A 16,364-nucleotide genomic window follows, 5' to 3' on the forward strand; every position below is an offset into this window, starting at 1 on the left:
TCAAGACTGGGAGGTGATGGTGTATCCTCTGTTAAAGCCACGGTGCAAGAATAGTGGTTAAAGCGGAAATGTTGTAGTCGCCGGCCGAGGCAAGTGTTGCTAGGCATATTCCCCGGGGCAGTACTTGCGCGCAATTTCCAAACATCACAATAGGGAGACGTGCCAAGTTGTCCTACAGAGTGATAACCGTGTGCGGGAACGTTACATTGAACGAAGAGGGGGCGGTAGAGTTAGGTGACACCACATAATCTCCATCGACCACAGGCGGATCGGAAGAGACATCCATATACGTTCGACATAATAGGCGAATGTACTCGATGGCGCATAGCCTTGGCGGTGCAGGAGCAGGATGGTCAACGGCGTGTGGTAAAGCAAGTTGAACAACACCAGCAGAACAGTCAATTAAGGCGGAATGTTCCAACAGAAAATCTAATCCCAGAATGATTTTATGTGGGCAGTGGTCCAGGACGTAAAACAGAACAGAAGTATGACATCCAGCCACAGTGACGTGGGCGGCACACATCCCAGTGACAGCGAACGTTGCTCCATCAGCTACTCGAACTACAGTGATATAGGAGCAGGCGTAAGCACTTTCTTTAGCCGAGCCCGAAGACTAGAGTTCATTACAGATATGTGAGCGCCAGTGTCAATGAGTGCTATTGCAAGTGTGCCGTCTACATTTGCGTTGATCAAGTTCTTGTGGCCGGGTAGCGTGCGCAGAGGAATTATGGGTCGGGTCGTCAAGGCAGGCTCACCTCTAGGAGCTGTGCCCGCTAGTTTTCCGAGGACTGGTGGTGGTAGGAGGGAGAGATAGAGCGGCGACGGTTAGGTGAGCGGGACAGAAGTCCAGATGGCGACGGCGAGAGGTTTGGTCGAGCGGGCATGGGTAGCGAAGCATTGTCGTGGTCGACGTTTATTGGCATGTGGGAACCATTAGGTGGACACCGGGTGTTGGCGTAGTGCGTCCATGGCTGCCAATTCCAGGAATTACGGCAATGACGTGAAATGTGGCCGACTTGTCCACAGCAGAAGCAGATAGGTCTATCATCGGGGGTTCGCCAATAAGCCAAGTTCCGGTAACGTGGACGGTTGTACGGACCGCGGGGCATATCAGGTACACTATAGTTGGTCAGGTCTGTTAACTGGGCAGGGCGTCTGCAGTAGTCCGGCGTTGGCCAGTTCCTGGCAGACAACGGTATATATTAAAGAAATTGTTGCACGAGAAACGTCAGTGGCACGGGTATGATTAACAATAGGAGATGTTGCCTCGATTTCACGGTGGACGGTGCGCAAAAAATTGTCGAAAGTAGCAGCGGCTGAAGGGAGACGGCCGTCTTCGCAGGTAGACGTGGCAGCCGCGTTGGGAAGACGCGAAAAGTTGGGGAGTAATACGACGACTTTTCGCTTCTTCAAAGCGTCGGCATTCGTTAATGACGTCGTCCACTGTCGAAGAGTTGCGGAACACAAGGAGAGTGAAGGCATCATCCACGATTCCTTTCAGAATGGTCGCGACCTTTTCGGATTCCGGCATTTTGTCGTCAACCATGCGGCAGAGGGCGAGCGCACCCTGAATGTATGTCACGTACGACTCGGTGCAGGACTGCAGTCGGCGCGCGAGTATACTTTCTGCGCCAAACGACGACGTCCAACGGGCTTGCCAAAGAGGTCGATGAATTTGTGTTTGCAGATATCCCAACTCGTGATTTCTTCCTCATGGTCGGAAAACCAAACTTTGGCCGTGCCCTAAAGGTAAAATAGAATATTGGCCAACATGAGCGTCCAGTCCCAGTTGTATAGTGCACTCACCCGTTCGTATAGCTGAAGCCATTTTTTCGACATCCTCGTCGTCGTTGCCGGAAAAGGTTCCTGAGTCACGTGGAGTCTTCAGATCGACGGTGCGGTTCGTGAGGGCTGGATGCGACGCTGTTGGACGCTGCGCGGTCTGACGAGGCACGCTTGGGGAAGGCACCGACGAATCCTCGTTCTCGTCGTGATCAGCCATCGTACAGAGGCAGCCAAGGAACGCCCGCTTCGTAGAATCGTCGTGGATGTTGATTTTGGGAGGACCCACACCCTCCACCAAAATGTTACGGGGTTGAAAGGCGTCGGATAAGTATGCTTACTATCGATTTAACAAGCAGGCATACAAGATGGAACCCAGTCTGCACGAGAGCTCCGACATCGTCTTCTTCCTTATCGAGTTTCGAGTTATCCGTGGCACAACGTAGCAATATATTTGAATCGCGAAGCATATTTTTACGCCGAGCCAGAACAGCTTCGCCGTTAGCAAACGCTTCGCTGCGAACATTTTTAACAGCTTCACTGTTAGTAATATCACAACAGTAAAGCTATTTCAAATGTTTCGCTGTCAGACTCCGAGTGCACTCCGAAATCTGTTTCTGCAACCGACGTTCGGGCTCTCATATCTGAATCGACGCAATTTGTGATTAATAAATGACAGCGAGAGTGATCGCGTCTTCGTGGCTTTCGGGCCATACAAGCGGACGGCAAACAATTCGACCACGCACGTCGCTAGTACAGGCAATAACCCACCTAATGTTTTAGAGAAAAAAAAAAAGCTACACCCTTCAAAGAGTTCGGCTCACGTACAAGACGCGGAGAGTCTTGGGCCGGACGTCAAAAGTGATTGATCGAGCGCGGCACGCAGATCCGTACGTACAGGTCATCATCACGGAAGAAGACAATTTTTCGGGGCTAAGAACGGGCCATTTGTGACCCACTGCACCACTCGCTGAACGAGAGGAAACGCATTGCTCCATGGGAAACGTATAATCACACGCTGAAGCGGTCGCGTGTGTGTCTATACGGCGAAAACGCACTTATGCTACTAACGGCCCATGCTAATGCAAATTGTCACCGTGCGCCGCTAAAGTGACCCCTCCTTCTAAGACGATGCGAGGATCCTTGGAAAAGGAAGGGCCACCGAGGCCTCAGTTTTTCAGTCTCGTTGTTTTTTGTTTTTTTTTTTTGGTCAGCTCGAAGAAACATGTTCCGTGTTACTATAGGGCGATACCTTTTTTAACGTCCGGGAGTTTGGCCGAACGCTGCAATTCACCGCCCTCAAAAATACAGCTCTCCCCGGCGCAAACGACGGTATACAGAAGGCGTATATTACGCAGTGCCACTTTGGTCTTGAAGAGCCTGCCATGAATACAGCCGTTATGTCGGGTGCATTGCTGCTTGCTGCCCTTGAATGTGCGGCTGCTTCAGAGCGGTGATCTACGGATTCTTCTGTACTACAGATTCAGCTGTACAGCCTTGTACATTAGATTTGTTTTGTGTTTCATATGAAATATTATTGCTTGGCGGGTCCAATTACACAGGATGAAATGATGCATCGCGTGTGATCATGCGTACACATGCGTGTCATATGTGCTACGTCTATATTAAATAAAGGTCCACGAATGCTCTATGCATGTGCGACAAATATATGTTTTCATGGAAACACGGATCCATGTTAAATGGTTGTGTAGAGTGCCTAGTATAGCAGAAGGCACAACGTTGAATGTTATGTCAACAAGCGCGTGAAAATTATGCAGAGTCAGTGAGCTTACGAAAAGTGATTGATTGATTGATTGATTGATTGATTGATTGATTGATTGATTGATTGATTGAGCGAGTGAGTGAGTGAGAAAGTGAGTGAGCGAGCGTACGCACAGGTAATGTGTGTTGAATCACATAATAACGATGTTATTCCAGCCTTGTATGCTGAAGTCCTTGCGTACGAATCCCTTGATTGATACGTGGGGTTTACCGTCACAAAACCACCATATGATTATGAGAGACGCCGCAGTGGAGGGCTCCGGAAATTTCGACCACCTGGTGTTTTTTTAACGTGCACCCAAATCTGAGCACACGGGCGTACAACATTTCCACCTCCACCGGAAACGCAGCCGCCGTAGCCGGAATTCGATCCCGCGACCTGCGGGTCAGCAGCCGAGTACCTCAGCCACTAGACCACCGCGGCGGGGCAGCGTACGAATCGTTAAAACGCCAATAGACAATCTTTTAAAACAGCGTGAATGACTGCATTATTCTTTGCTGGCGTTAGCAGCCTATTCGGCACAATTTGTGGCGCTATAGCACTCTGGTCACTTGACGTCTTGAGAAAATAGGCTCTCGATTCAGTATATAGGGTTGGCAGCTGGGCTAGTTGGTGAGATATCATTTTAACATATGGAGTAGTAGTGCAAATTCGACGGGGACGCAGAGGACAAGAAAACACGAGCTTCGCTACACTCGTAACTAATTTTATTTCAGAAGCAGCCCTTCATGTATAACCAAAATCCCCAGTGACACAGAAAAGAACTACGAACATAGAATCGTTGTAAAAAAAAACGTTTTCAAGTGATAGAGTACACGGTAGATAAGCTTAGACACCTTAATATTTATTTATTTATTTATTTATTTATTTATTTATTTATTTATTCATTTATTTATTTATTTATTTATTTATTTATTTACAACACTCTGAGCTTAGCCGGCTGTGCTGAAAAACTTAACCTTTTTTTTCCGAAGTTCAAACAATCGAGAGACCGCTCGATAGCAACCTAAATTTGCCACAGCTAACTATATCTCTAATCTGTTTTCTCCTATCACAATTACTGCACACGGTGTAGCTTGTGCAATAGATAGTTTAGCTCTTAAAACTAGCCCCAGCCCTGATGATATTAGCGCTAAGCTTTTAAAACTCACCAGCCACTTCTCAGCCTCTTTGCTCGCGTTAATTTTTCATCAATCTTTAGATACAGGTTGCTTACCAGAGGACTGGAAATCTGCTTACGTAATCCCAATATTAAAATCTGGTGATAATACTCAGCCCAATAACTACAGGCCAATCTCTTTGACGTCCATATGCTGCAAACTTCTCGAACATATCCTATTCACAAATATAATGGCTTATCTTAACTTAAATAGCTTGCTCCTAAACAACCAACACGGTTTTCGTGAAAATTTCTCATGTCAATCGCAACTTTTCGAGTTAATTACTGACCTTCATTCTGCTCTTAACTCTTCGCGTCATGTGGATGCCATCTTTATCGATTTCTCAAAGGCATTTGATAGGGTCCCCTACAAACGTTTAGAATTAAAAATTCGCAATCTGAAGCTTGAAAATAATACAACACAATGGACACTGGAATTTCTTACTAACCGCTTCCAATCTGTAAAACTACATCTCTAACCCTACTAGCGTTTTATACGGTATTCCCCAAGGTTCGGTTCTTGGTCCTCTTTTGTTCTTAATATACATTAATGACATAGCATGTAACATAAGTTCGCAAATTCGGCTATTTGCAGACGACTGCGTAATTTACAAAGAAATAACTTGCCCTGCCGATAATACCATTTCACAATCTGACCTCGATAGGCTGGCTGGGTGGTGCGACACGTAGCAGATGGAAATTATTATAGGGAAAACGAAGCACTTGGAATTTTGTTCTGCTCTAATCCCTTCGCATAAGTCATACACCATAAATGACATTCGAATTGATCCTGTACAATTTTTTAAATATCTTGGGGTATTTTTCACAGCCAATCTAAACTGGACCACTCACATTGAACATATCACTACTAGAGCAATAAAAAAGCTTGGCATCCTCAAAAGGCGATTATACCTTGCCAACAAAGAAACCAGACTGCATTCATACGTTTCCCTGATAAGACCATCGCTGGAGTATGCTTCAATGATATGGCACCCTCGCAATGAAAATTTAACTTACCTGGTTGAATCAATTCAAAACAAAGCTGCGCGCTTCACAACGTCGTCATACTCACCGTATGAAAGCGTAAGTTTCATACTGAAATCGCTTAATATGCCCTCCCCTTGCTACGCGCCGTAAACTTGCAAGGCTATCTAATTTCCACTCACTCTTCCACAGCAACTCCCAGTTAGCGCGCAAGCATATCCTCCCGCCATCACACATTTCAGCCCGTGTTGATCACCCTAACAAAGTTAATCCCATCTTCCCGAGAACAACAACAACAAAAAAAAAAACCAAAACTCGCCCTTAGCCCTGTCAATAACCAACTGGAATTCCTTGCCAGCTGATGTAGCCACTCTAAAAGGATCATCACCAATCCTGAAAGCGGTAAAAGTGTTCTTAGAAGTTCCAATCGATTAATGTAGTTATGCGGTGGTGTTGTTCATGTGAATTACTTGAATATTTTTGTGTGCGTTATTCGCGCCTACACTTGTTACCTGGAGCCTATTGTATTTTTATTAACGTACCTTTTCTTCTGCAGAGTTTATATACAGTTTTTTTTATTATCCTTATCACCACTGTTGTGTGTACTCCTTTTTTTCCCAATTTTTTCCAATTAAGCTTTATATAATGATGCTTCTGAACATTTAATGTATATTACACATGTTGAAAGTCTTCCTAATCCCCCCCTATGTAATGCCCTCCCGGGTCCTTAGGGTATGTAAATAAATAAATGAATAAATAAACGAATAAATAAATAGATTTATTTATTTATTTATTATACCTCAAATGCCCCAGTACGGCGTGTTACATGAGGGGTGGGCTGTGGTACAAAACTCTTTCGATGTGGGTTTTGAACAGAACTGGGCTTGTGTGGTGCATGACGTCGGGTGGAAGATCATTCGAATACTTTGCTGTTTGAACAAAGAACGAGCGAATGTGGGCAGTTGTGTGCGGGTGCGCGCAGGATAAACAGTGCTGCGGTGGCTAGTACGAGAAGAGATTCGATGTGCGGGCAAAATACCGGATGCGTCAGACAATCACTGATGAAAAAAATTGTGAAACGGGGTTAGTCCAGCGGCCTTGCGTCGCAATTCTAGATTCTGAAGTTGGGCTTGGTGTTGGACTTGAGTGATATGAATATTCAGAGTAAATGAACCTTGCTGCCCTATTCTGAATAGATTCCAACATTTTAGATAGATTAGATTTGGTGCGGGCCCCAGACGGCGCAAGCGTATTCGAGTTTCGGGCGTACTAATGTTAGGTAGGCTAAACGTTTTACAGGATGAGGGACAAGGCGTAAGTTTCGTCTGAGGTAGCCAAGAACTTTAGTTGCTTCGTTACAGATGTTTATTATGTGGGGTGTCCAATTAATATCAGGAGTTATGTTTATACCTAAATACCTATAGGACTCCACTGGGGACAACTTAGAGCCGGAAATAAAGTATGTTGGAGCCAGGTAATGTTTCCTACGGTGAGAAGAAATGACAGACATTTTGTTAATGTTTAGAGTCATTAGCCAAGTTTTGCACCACGTTGTAATTGTTAATAGATTGTTTTGGAGAATGCAGGAGTCATTAGGGTCATTAATAGGGCGATAGATGACACAGTCATCTGCGAATAAACGGATACTTGACGATATATTATTAGGGAGGTCGTTTATACAAATTAAGAACAGGAGTGGACCGAGGACTGTACCCTGGGTAACACCTAAGACCACTTGACGACGGCATGATGATACCTGGTTGGCACAACTGTTCACAGTTTGAAAGAAAATTTTGGATCCAGTTTAAAACGGCGGGGTCAAGGCTTAAGCGCGAAAGTTTGAGAAATAGGCGTTTGTGGGGTACCTTATCAAAGGCTTGTTCGAAATCTAGAAAGAGAGCGTCAACAGGAATATTATGATGACGACATGTGCTGATATCGTTAAGAAAAAGCGCGAGTTGGGTGTCACATAAGAGGCCTTTCTGAAAACCGTGCTGACTGGGGTGAATAAAATTTACAGACGAAAGAAATTTCATGATTTGAGAGTAGATAATATGTTCCATGAGCTTACAGCTTATGCATGTTATTGATATTGGACGGTAGCTGGAAGGAGAGGGTGGCCGACCTTTCTTGGAAATTGAAATGATCTTGCCGACCTTCCAGTCTCATGGCACCACTCCAGATCACAGTGATTGCTGAAAAATATGAGACAGTATAACAGCAGAAAAATGTTTATTGTTTATCAGAACTTCTGAATTTATGCAGCCGATTCCAGCTGATGACGTCACTTTTAATGACTCGATCACTTTTATGATACCGCGAGGTTCGAAGATGACAGTAGGCATAAGAGGGAAATCATGAGTGGAAGCACAAGGAAGTATATCTTCGGGTTCATCGGTAAAGACAGAACAAAATGTAGAATTTAGTGTTTTTGTGACATAGGACTCAGGGATTGTAACATTTTGTGCATCACATAACGAGATAGGTTTTACATGAGTTGGGTTAATGGCCTTCCAGAACTGTTTGGGGTTAGTGCGTATCATGTTTGGGAGGGTAGACGGGAAGAACGTTCGCTTTATAATTTGAAATCATGGAATCGTAAAACTTTTCAGTATTGCGATATTTATGCCATGCTTGCTCAGAATTCGATGCCTTAGCCGAGCGAAAATGTCTCTTCTTTTTGTTGTTAAGGCGGTTTAATGCGTTGTTGTACCACGGAGAAATAGGACGTTCTGTAATGGTGATGGTAGGAATATAGGTGTTTAATAATTGTTGCTTTTTCTCTTTGAAAAGCTCCCGGTTTTCGTCAACAGACCGCTTCCAAAAATCTATGAGAAAACAATCGTAAAAAAAGAGGAAAGTTCGTTATTCATACTTTCATAATCGGCTTTGTTGTATAGTGTTACGTGTAACATAACACATAACACATAGGTAATATAACAAAGACAGCGCTGGGTTATATATGAAGGGCTGCTTCTGAAATAAAATTAGTTACGAGTGTAGCGAGGGTCGCGTTTTCTTGTCCTCTGTGTCCCCATCGAATTTGCGCTTCTACACCATATGTTAAAATGAAGTTCTGGATTGGTCCATATGAGTTGAGAAATGCTTCTATACGCTATACGCCTGCGCCTTCTGCCTTGTCCCACACGATTGTCGTGCGCTAAAAACTTATTTCACTTGGGTTTGTACGTTTTAGACTGCGCAAGCCAGGATAACAGTGTGCAGCCGAAGAGTGCGGGATACTTTGAGTCAGCGCTTACGATTGTAGTAATTGTCCACGTGTTTTATGCAGAAATTAGGAGCAAGGAAAACACAGCACATGTAGTAGTGAAAGGCGAGAAAGAAACCACTCTTTGTCTATGAACTCACAGGAGTTTAACTAAAACACTTGTTGTGAACCAGTGTGCATTCCGACTGCACTACGCCATAGAGCTGTAGAGAGAGTCAGGCGCTCTTTATTAAAAAAAAAACAAATTTTTGCTGAAATTTATATGCCGTAGAGTTTTCTATAAATACACTTGAGCGAACTCTGGCGCTCGTGTCTATACGAGCTGCAACGCACAAAGCTTTGGCGAGCGTAGAAGTGATGGGTATACTATACGCAAATTTGTCTAATCTCCGTACTTTAGAGTCCATTTGGCTTCGCTTGGCTTGGAGTTGCTTCGTCACGAGACGACAACCAGAAAAGGTTTAGCAGTCGCGCGTCACCACCTTCACCTCTCGGGATAACCGATTCAATATGAGTGACGAGGTTCACAATTATCCATTCTTTTATTTGATACAAAAAACCGAAACACAGCACTCAACAAAGCGACAAGTACGTTCGAATCTCGCAAGGAAGAAAACTACAGACAATTTTGTGTATTATACAGATCCTTCCCAAGGTTGCTGAATGATCGCTGAGCCAGAGTCCCCTCTCTAGTTAATTTTAGGAAACTCTATGCTTTATAACGCTTGCATACTACTCTGTGTTTAAGGATTTAGTATAAGACTGAGAAATTTCAGAGTATAGAAGAAAATAATAAAAAGAAAGATTATAAGCAAATATGACATCTGCAACTGAACTTAGTAGAAGTATTTATTAGGCTATCGTGTAAGTTAAAGATTTTCTACTAAACCAATCGAGAGAAAGATGATTTATAATTAAATGGCGATGAGTGAACTATGCCCATATTGCTACACTACAAATTTGGAGGGAAGCAGAGGACAAGATGGAAAGTATCTTCGAACAATGTCAGCTCCCGCTGAGTACAAAAACGGATGCATAATTCACCCATATGAGCAAGCAAGAGGACGTCACAAATAGGGAGTCTGTAACTAAAGACCACGTTGAAGCACACCGACATAACATATATTATTTGAACAGACTGTAACGTGCTTTCTTAAGGTTATACTATTTTATCCATTACAACAGAGATTCCCGAAAGAAATGTTCACTGCTATACTATACTAGTGACCATGACCATTTCGCTGTACATGTACTTTCACAGACAATTGGGGAGCATTTTCTTCGCAGATTCTTCAATAAGCTATGACAAAATATTGGAAAAAATGTTTATATGAAGTTTAATGGCACTCAACTCCGTGATTATTTGTAGCGATTTATGGCGCAAGGGCCATGAGCCGCCAAAGAACGCCATGTCTGTTAGGCGATGATCAATGTTTGAAATGACAGGGTGTGTTACGGCTAAAAAGAGGCACAAAATCACTTGCTATAAACAAGCGTGAAATATGTGTATGGGCTATAAAATTATGGCAGTGATGGTTATGTATGCGTAATGAGCTACAAGTCATCGTGATATGTACAAGTGACGGTTCGAACAGCGCAAATGCCTCCTCAAGGCCTTTCAGGCCTAAGAGCAAGAAGGCAGCTTTCTGTAACGCTTTAAAGCAGCCTCTTTTGAAAGGTTGTGCTAACGAATACAGCCTGGGTATATGACGTGAAAGCTGTCGACTTCTAAAAAGGCAAACAATGACTGGTGGTTAAAAAGCGGTTCTTTGCAATGAGCATCGATGGGTGAAGTGCATGGTATTCTTTCTCGGTATACAGTAATGAAAAGGATTTTTTTTCCTGATGTGATCTAATCCACTACATTGCATGAGAATGTGGAGAGTAGTGACTTGTTCACCACATTTCTCACACATAAATGGGTCCCCACCTGACAGGAGGTATATAGGTGTGTCCGATTCTAAGCCTTGTAAGTGTAACTTCTATCCGGCTTGATTTCAATACTGGCGGCCAGTAACCTATATACGTGGCACTCATTGATTGATTGATATGTGTGGTTTAACGTCCGAAAACCACCACATGATTATGAGAGACGCCGTAGTGGAGAGCTCCGGAAAATAGGTGGCACTCAACTTCCTTATTACAGTGTTATATAGGTATGCCTATAGAAGCCAAGCTATAGGGAAAAAACAACAGACAGAATACGCAAATATACATCATATTAATGAGACACAGCCGACAATGGTGCCAAGGAAAGTATGGGGAAAATATAGGACAACCCCACACCAAAGCTTATACAGAGGAGCTTCATTCAGTTCTCTGTAGGCTTTGGGCTTTTGTGGGGGGTCACCTTTACGAAGCATACAAAACTCTAATTGGAGATGACCGACAGTGTGGCAAGCGAGATCTGTGGCACCGAAGAAGACATTGATGACCTGTTGTGCCGCTGCCCCCGATTTTCCTCTGAAAGATAAACGCTTTCTGATGTGATGCGATGATTGGGCTATGATAGGCTGCTCTCCGTGCAGATGCTGCTGGAGCACCGTCCCCATCTCTCGTCGGCCAACTATAGGCAGTTGAAGTGCTATTACGTTTTTTTTTTTTTACGGATTATGGGCATTTGAGAACATATGTGACTATTGTGCAGTGCCAACCACACACAAGTGTCAGTGCATTTATTGATCATTTTCTTTTCTTTTTTTCTTTTTGATATGCTCTTTCTCTGTCTATCTAATCTTACCAATCCATTTCCCTTCTTCCCCTGGCGTAGGGTAGCCAACCGAACTGCTGTGTGGTTAACCTCCCTGCCTTCTCCCTTCTTTGTTCCTTCCTTCCTGCCTATCAGGATTTCGTGCTTTTCGGCTGCATGAACGTCCGCTTGCGCAGTCGCAAACGCACACAAAGGAAGTGAAATCAGCTTATCGGCCATGATAGCCATCATGGCCATCATGATAGGGAGCCAAGGCGAACAAGTCATGCGGCTGCACGGTAGAGCATGCAGGGTGGGGGACAATTCGCAACAGATATCTCTCTTATATCGACCAGTCGAGAGTCGATTTCATCCCCATTTCACGTGAACAAGCTTGTGACGTCGCGAATTGCGCCAAATAGACGGTGGAACGCTGCAGGAGCTTGCTTGTACATTGAGGTGCTATTTAGGAGACTTCTCAAGAGAAGTAATCCTATGTTTCTCACTCGAACATGGCTCTGTTATAGCTCTCTTGAAGCCAGCCTTTGTTCGACGTCCAGGCGACATCCCCGACTCCGCCGTGGCGGTGCCATACCCCGAGGCGTTGTCGTGATCGCTGCTGCGCCGGCTCCTTCCCTCTTTCCCTCCAATAACCGTGAATCAAATCTGGCGAGCACATCGGCCCCCGGTGTGGCCCGCCGAGACACCGCGTCGCTAATATGCCTTCGTGACGCGCCACCGAACCCATCCTGCAACAACGCCGAGGAATGCTTTCGCCCCGACTGGAATCGGTCCTTCCCCGACAGTCCTACGAGGGGTCTCTGCCGTCCTCGTATAACTACACCGTGTACATATAAGCCCGTCTCGATGCCAAAACAAAGCTAAAAAAGATAAAGGAGTAGCATTTATAAGCGGACCTACAGGACGAGGCTTTACAAACGGCAAGGCCATGCAATTTAAGAGAAAGAATCGATGCCGCAGACAGAAGGTGCCATAGGAAAATGTCTAGGGAGGGCGGTAGAGGTAAGGGGGTGAAATATATCCGTGCGACGTGCCACCGCAGCGGGTTTTGACGTCGCAAACTAGATCGTGTGCGCCGACGAGGGACGGCTCCGTCCGTGGTGTTCTGGTCACGCGTGCGAAGCTCGTGATAGCTTATATATGCCTCGCTGTGTAGCGCGAAGCAGGCAGGCATGCGTGGCCTTCACTCTATTACGGCGCATTACTCGATGGCATCCCGTGGGCCAGGCCGTGTTTTCGGGACCATTTCCACGCTCTCTCTGGAAGGGTGATGCAGAGCACTGCGTTGTAGAATCTAAGAAGCATCGCGAGCGAGCGTGCCTATTGTGTTGCGCCGCGAAAGAGCGTGCGAGAAGGATATGCGCGACAGAAATTATCACGTTCGTCGGAAGCCCGCCGGACTTAATCACTGCTCGTGCATGACGGGTCGGTGCGCAATCTCTTCGGGGAGGATCCGACGTGCTTTAAGGCGTCTGTAGGGCTTGAAATGCGTTGGCCAAGCTAAGGCGACATGTAGATGCTCGTTAGCGAGACTGCTGTACACGTTGGGTAAGAAATAGATAGAAATGGTAGTATTTGCAGTATACAGTAGTAGTAGTAGCAGTAGTAGTAGTAGTAGTTGTTGTTGTTGTTGTAGTAGCAGTAGTTGTTGTTGTTGTTGTTGTGGTGGTTGTGGTGGTGGTGGTGGTGGTGGTGGTGGTGGTGGTGGTGGTGGTGGTGGTGGTGGTGGTAGTAGTAGTAGTAGTGGGGAGAGACCAAAGTATAGAATACATGTCCCCCCCCCCTCCCCCACAGCTCCCCACTATAGCCTTAGAACCACACCCCCCCTTATACTACTGCCTTCCGTTGCTACTATACTACTGCTATTACTAACCCTACTGCAGCTGCTACTACTAGCACTACCAATACTACTATCCCTGCTTTCTGCTAGTATGCCACCCCTATACTATTAATGCTACTAGCTTACTGCACGCAACGGTAGAACGACGTGGATGGAAATGAGGTTTGCTGCATGTTGATTCTAACCTCCCCTGGGTGTGTGCCATGTGCGGAAGTGAAGAATAACAAGAAAGGCGCGTTGGATTGCATTTCTCTAAACTAGTAAAATTGATTTCTTCTAACCATTTCATACTGCTTAAGATATACAATTATTACGTGATCCTTTTTATCTAACTATTCGTTTCTTGGCCAATGTCCCTTAGTGTGTGTGTGGGCCATTCATATAGATCATCATAATCATCATCATCATCTGCTGCTGCCATTTGTTTGAATTTCTTAACGTACAACAGAGCTGCACAAACTTATATGAAGAGACTTGTCATCGTTTTTTTTATGCGTGATTCATACGACCCAGGGGTCAACCATTTTTTTTAGTGCCTAAGAAGGATGAGAGCAGATTTTCGTTCATGGTGACACCGGTGCTCAGTGTGCAGGAAGGAGATTACTTCGGCGGTCCGCATCGGCATCGTGATTGACGCCGAGCGTTTGCCGTTGTCGAGTTGCTGCTGCAGCGCAGTGGTGGTGGCAGCGACACGAGTAGGCCACCGGCGGCACCAGCAGCTACCACCACGGGTCATCGAGGTACGGCCATGGTCCAGGCCTGCAGTGCTGGGCCGGGCCATCAGGCTGACTGGGACATCAACGATAGCCACGTACCCAAGGTACGTGTTGCTCTTGCCCTTCGTGAGGACATGGAAGGGGGTGGGGTGTGCACAGCGATTGCCCGATACTTTGACCTTACTGATGGGGGGTCGCTATGATTAACCCCCCCCCCCCCCCCCCCGCTGAAGAGAAAATCTGAGCACGTCAACGCATATGGCACATCAACTGGTCGCACTTTTCACCAGGCTGATTTCGCGTGCTCCGAAGGCTGCATTGTAGAGGCAGAACATTGGTCATTTGATAGGTCGTTCCCTTTCAATATATATGTTCGATTTTGGCTAGAAATGCGGAAAGGTTGAAGCCCAGCTTAAATCTCGTCCTAATGAGTCCCAAATATTTATGTACCGCGTGTTGCTGCATGCCTATGTGGCGAGGGGGGAGCAATCGAGCGTCAGATATCCACCTTCCTTCCTGATATCCTCTTCGTAACATTCTACTGTGAACGGTTCTAATCATGCGGTGCAATCAGCCGAAATTCCAAATCTCTCCAAGTCCAATGAGCAATTAGCGTAGCGAATAAAAAGGAAAAACACACTCCTGGCGAATACTCGCCCCGGCCGGCAGTCCTTTTCAGACAAACATTAATTCACTCTCGCGGCATGCACTGTTCTTCCTGGGCGCATTTCGGAGTCGCACTCTTCATCCCGCTTCTCACTCGGTCCGCGGCAGCTCTCCCGCGGCGCCTCAAGTGAAAACCAGAAGCGCTAGACGGCGCGCCTCGAAGACCTTATAGCAGAGGCGCGATGAGCGGCGCACCCAACTCGTCGTCGGTGGCAGCGTGTACGTCGGCTTGGCCCCCAAGCGCGCGCGTGTGTCCAGGGGTGGCCCGAGCGCGTAATGGACGACGCCGCTGTCGACAACCGGTCGTTACGTATGTGTGCGTACCTGCGCACACGTTGCCGCGCAACCGGCCGTAGCGGCGCGCACGTATAGACCAGCCTGCGAATTCTTGTATACGGCAATCGCCGCAGCGGCTGCAGCAGAAGTCGGCAGTACACCACTGTGGGCGCGACCGGCGCGGCCAGCTGAGCTCGACCACTGACCGCAGCTGGCAGATCGGCGGCAGAGCGCGCAATGATAGCGCCCGTCGCTTCACGGTTAGGCTTAGCTGTCTCGCGCGTTCCGGGACAGACGAGAACGCGCGGCTACCTCGCGCTGTCCTCCCCCGTACCATACGGAGGCGGGAGGAGACGTTATGACGCGTTGATTCTGTGGTCTAAAAGAGGGAGTGGGACTTAAGTACCATTCCGAAAGGGTGCGCGGGGCACGTCAGTCAGCGCCATGACAAGCGGGAGGAAACGAGCTGCAGACGCTGACGGTCGTGGAGTGAACCGAGAATGCATGATCTCGCGCACTCTCATTGCACGGTCCTTTGCGTTCGGCGCGCGAACCGCGGGATTCTGTGAACACTGTGAAGGAAAGAAAAGCATATGTATACGGCCATTTCACGAGTGGATGCACTCCGTACGTGCAGCGATAATGTGGGGCTGTAAGTTGTGTATGGCGAGAAAAAGCGCATAGTAGTGTGTTCGAGCGATTGACGCATGCGCGCTCCTCGGCTTTCAACGAGAACTTTAGACACGCTCTTTGGGTTGCAAGCGGAAGAGCACACGTTTGAAATCGTGGCTTCGATTCGCGCGCACGAGTTTCTGCGATGCTGAAAACAATCCTTCCGAACACGTGCGGAGTTGTTCTTTGCCACGAATTATATAGTGTACTTTGTATCTACAAGACCATGCAACCTAAAATCATCTGGAAACATGTAGACTTTTTTTTTCTCTCTTCCACTTTCCTCGGAGAATTCCGTGCCGTATGGAGAATGTAGCCGTGGGCGTCTTGTATTCACAGTCATCAACAGCCTCGTTGAATAGGCAGGTAAAGAGCGAGTACCTTTAAAGTAGTGCACTGCATATGATCGCGTTTACACCTACAAACCAAACGTTAGTGTTGTTAAGCATCATTGCGTCGTATACTTCATACAACGCGTATTTTCCCCTCACGCGACGTTCCTTGCATGCAGCTCGCCATATTTGCCTAATTTTCTGTCCCTTAATTT

The 16,364-nt window shown here is 46.3% G+C and overlaps 2 protein-coding genes across 2 annotated transcripts in view; one reads left to right on the plus strand and one right to left on the minus strand.

The window, feature by feature from the left end:
• Positions 1 to 2,002, minus strand: part of LOC119164865 (lysosomal alpha-mannosidase) — a 68,828-nt gene extending 66,826 nt beyond the window's left edge. The window contains exon 1 of the mRNA XM_075874343.1: positions 1,807 to 2,002. Within this exon, the coding sequence (XP_075730458.1) occupies positions 1,807 to 2,002 (196 nt within the window). The remainder of the gene's footprint in view (positions 1 to 1,806) is intronic.
• The window catches only part of LOC119164866 (uncharacterized), a 62,951-nt gene that overhangs the window by 11,082 nt on the left and 35,505 nt on the right, over positions 1 to 16,364 (plus strand). Inside the window, exon 3 of the mRNA XM_075872731.1 lies at positions 14,073 to 14,307. Coding sequence (XP_075728846.1) covers positions 14,236 to 14,307 — 72 coding nt within the window. The 5' untranslated portion in view covers positions 14,073 to 14,235. The remainder of the gene's footprint in view (positions 1 to 14,072; positions 14,308 to 16,364) is intronic.

Source organism: Rhipicephalus microplus, chromosome 9, assembly GCF_043290135.1.
Source record: "Rhipicephalus microplus isolate Deutch F79 chromosome 9, USDA_Rmic, whole genome shotgun sequence".
Classification (NCBI taxonomy): Eukaryota; Metazoa; Arthropoda; class Arachnida; order Ixodida; family Ixodidae; genus Rhipicephalus; species Rhipicephalus microplus.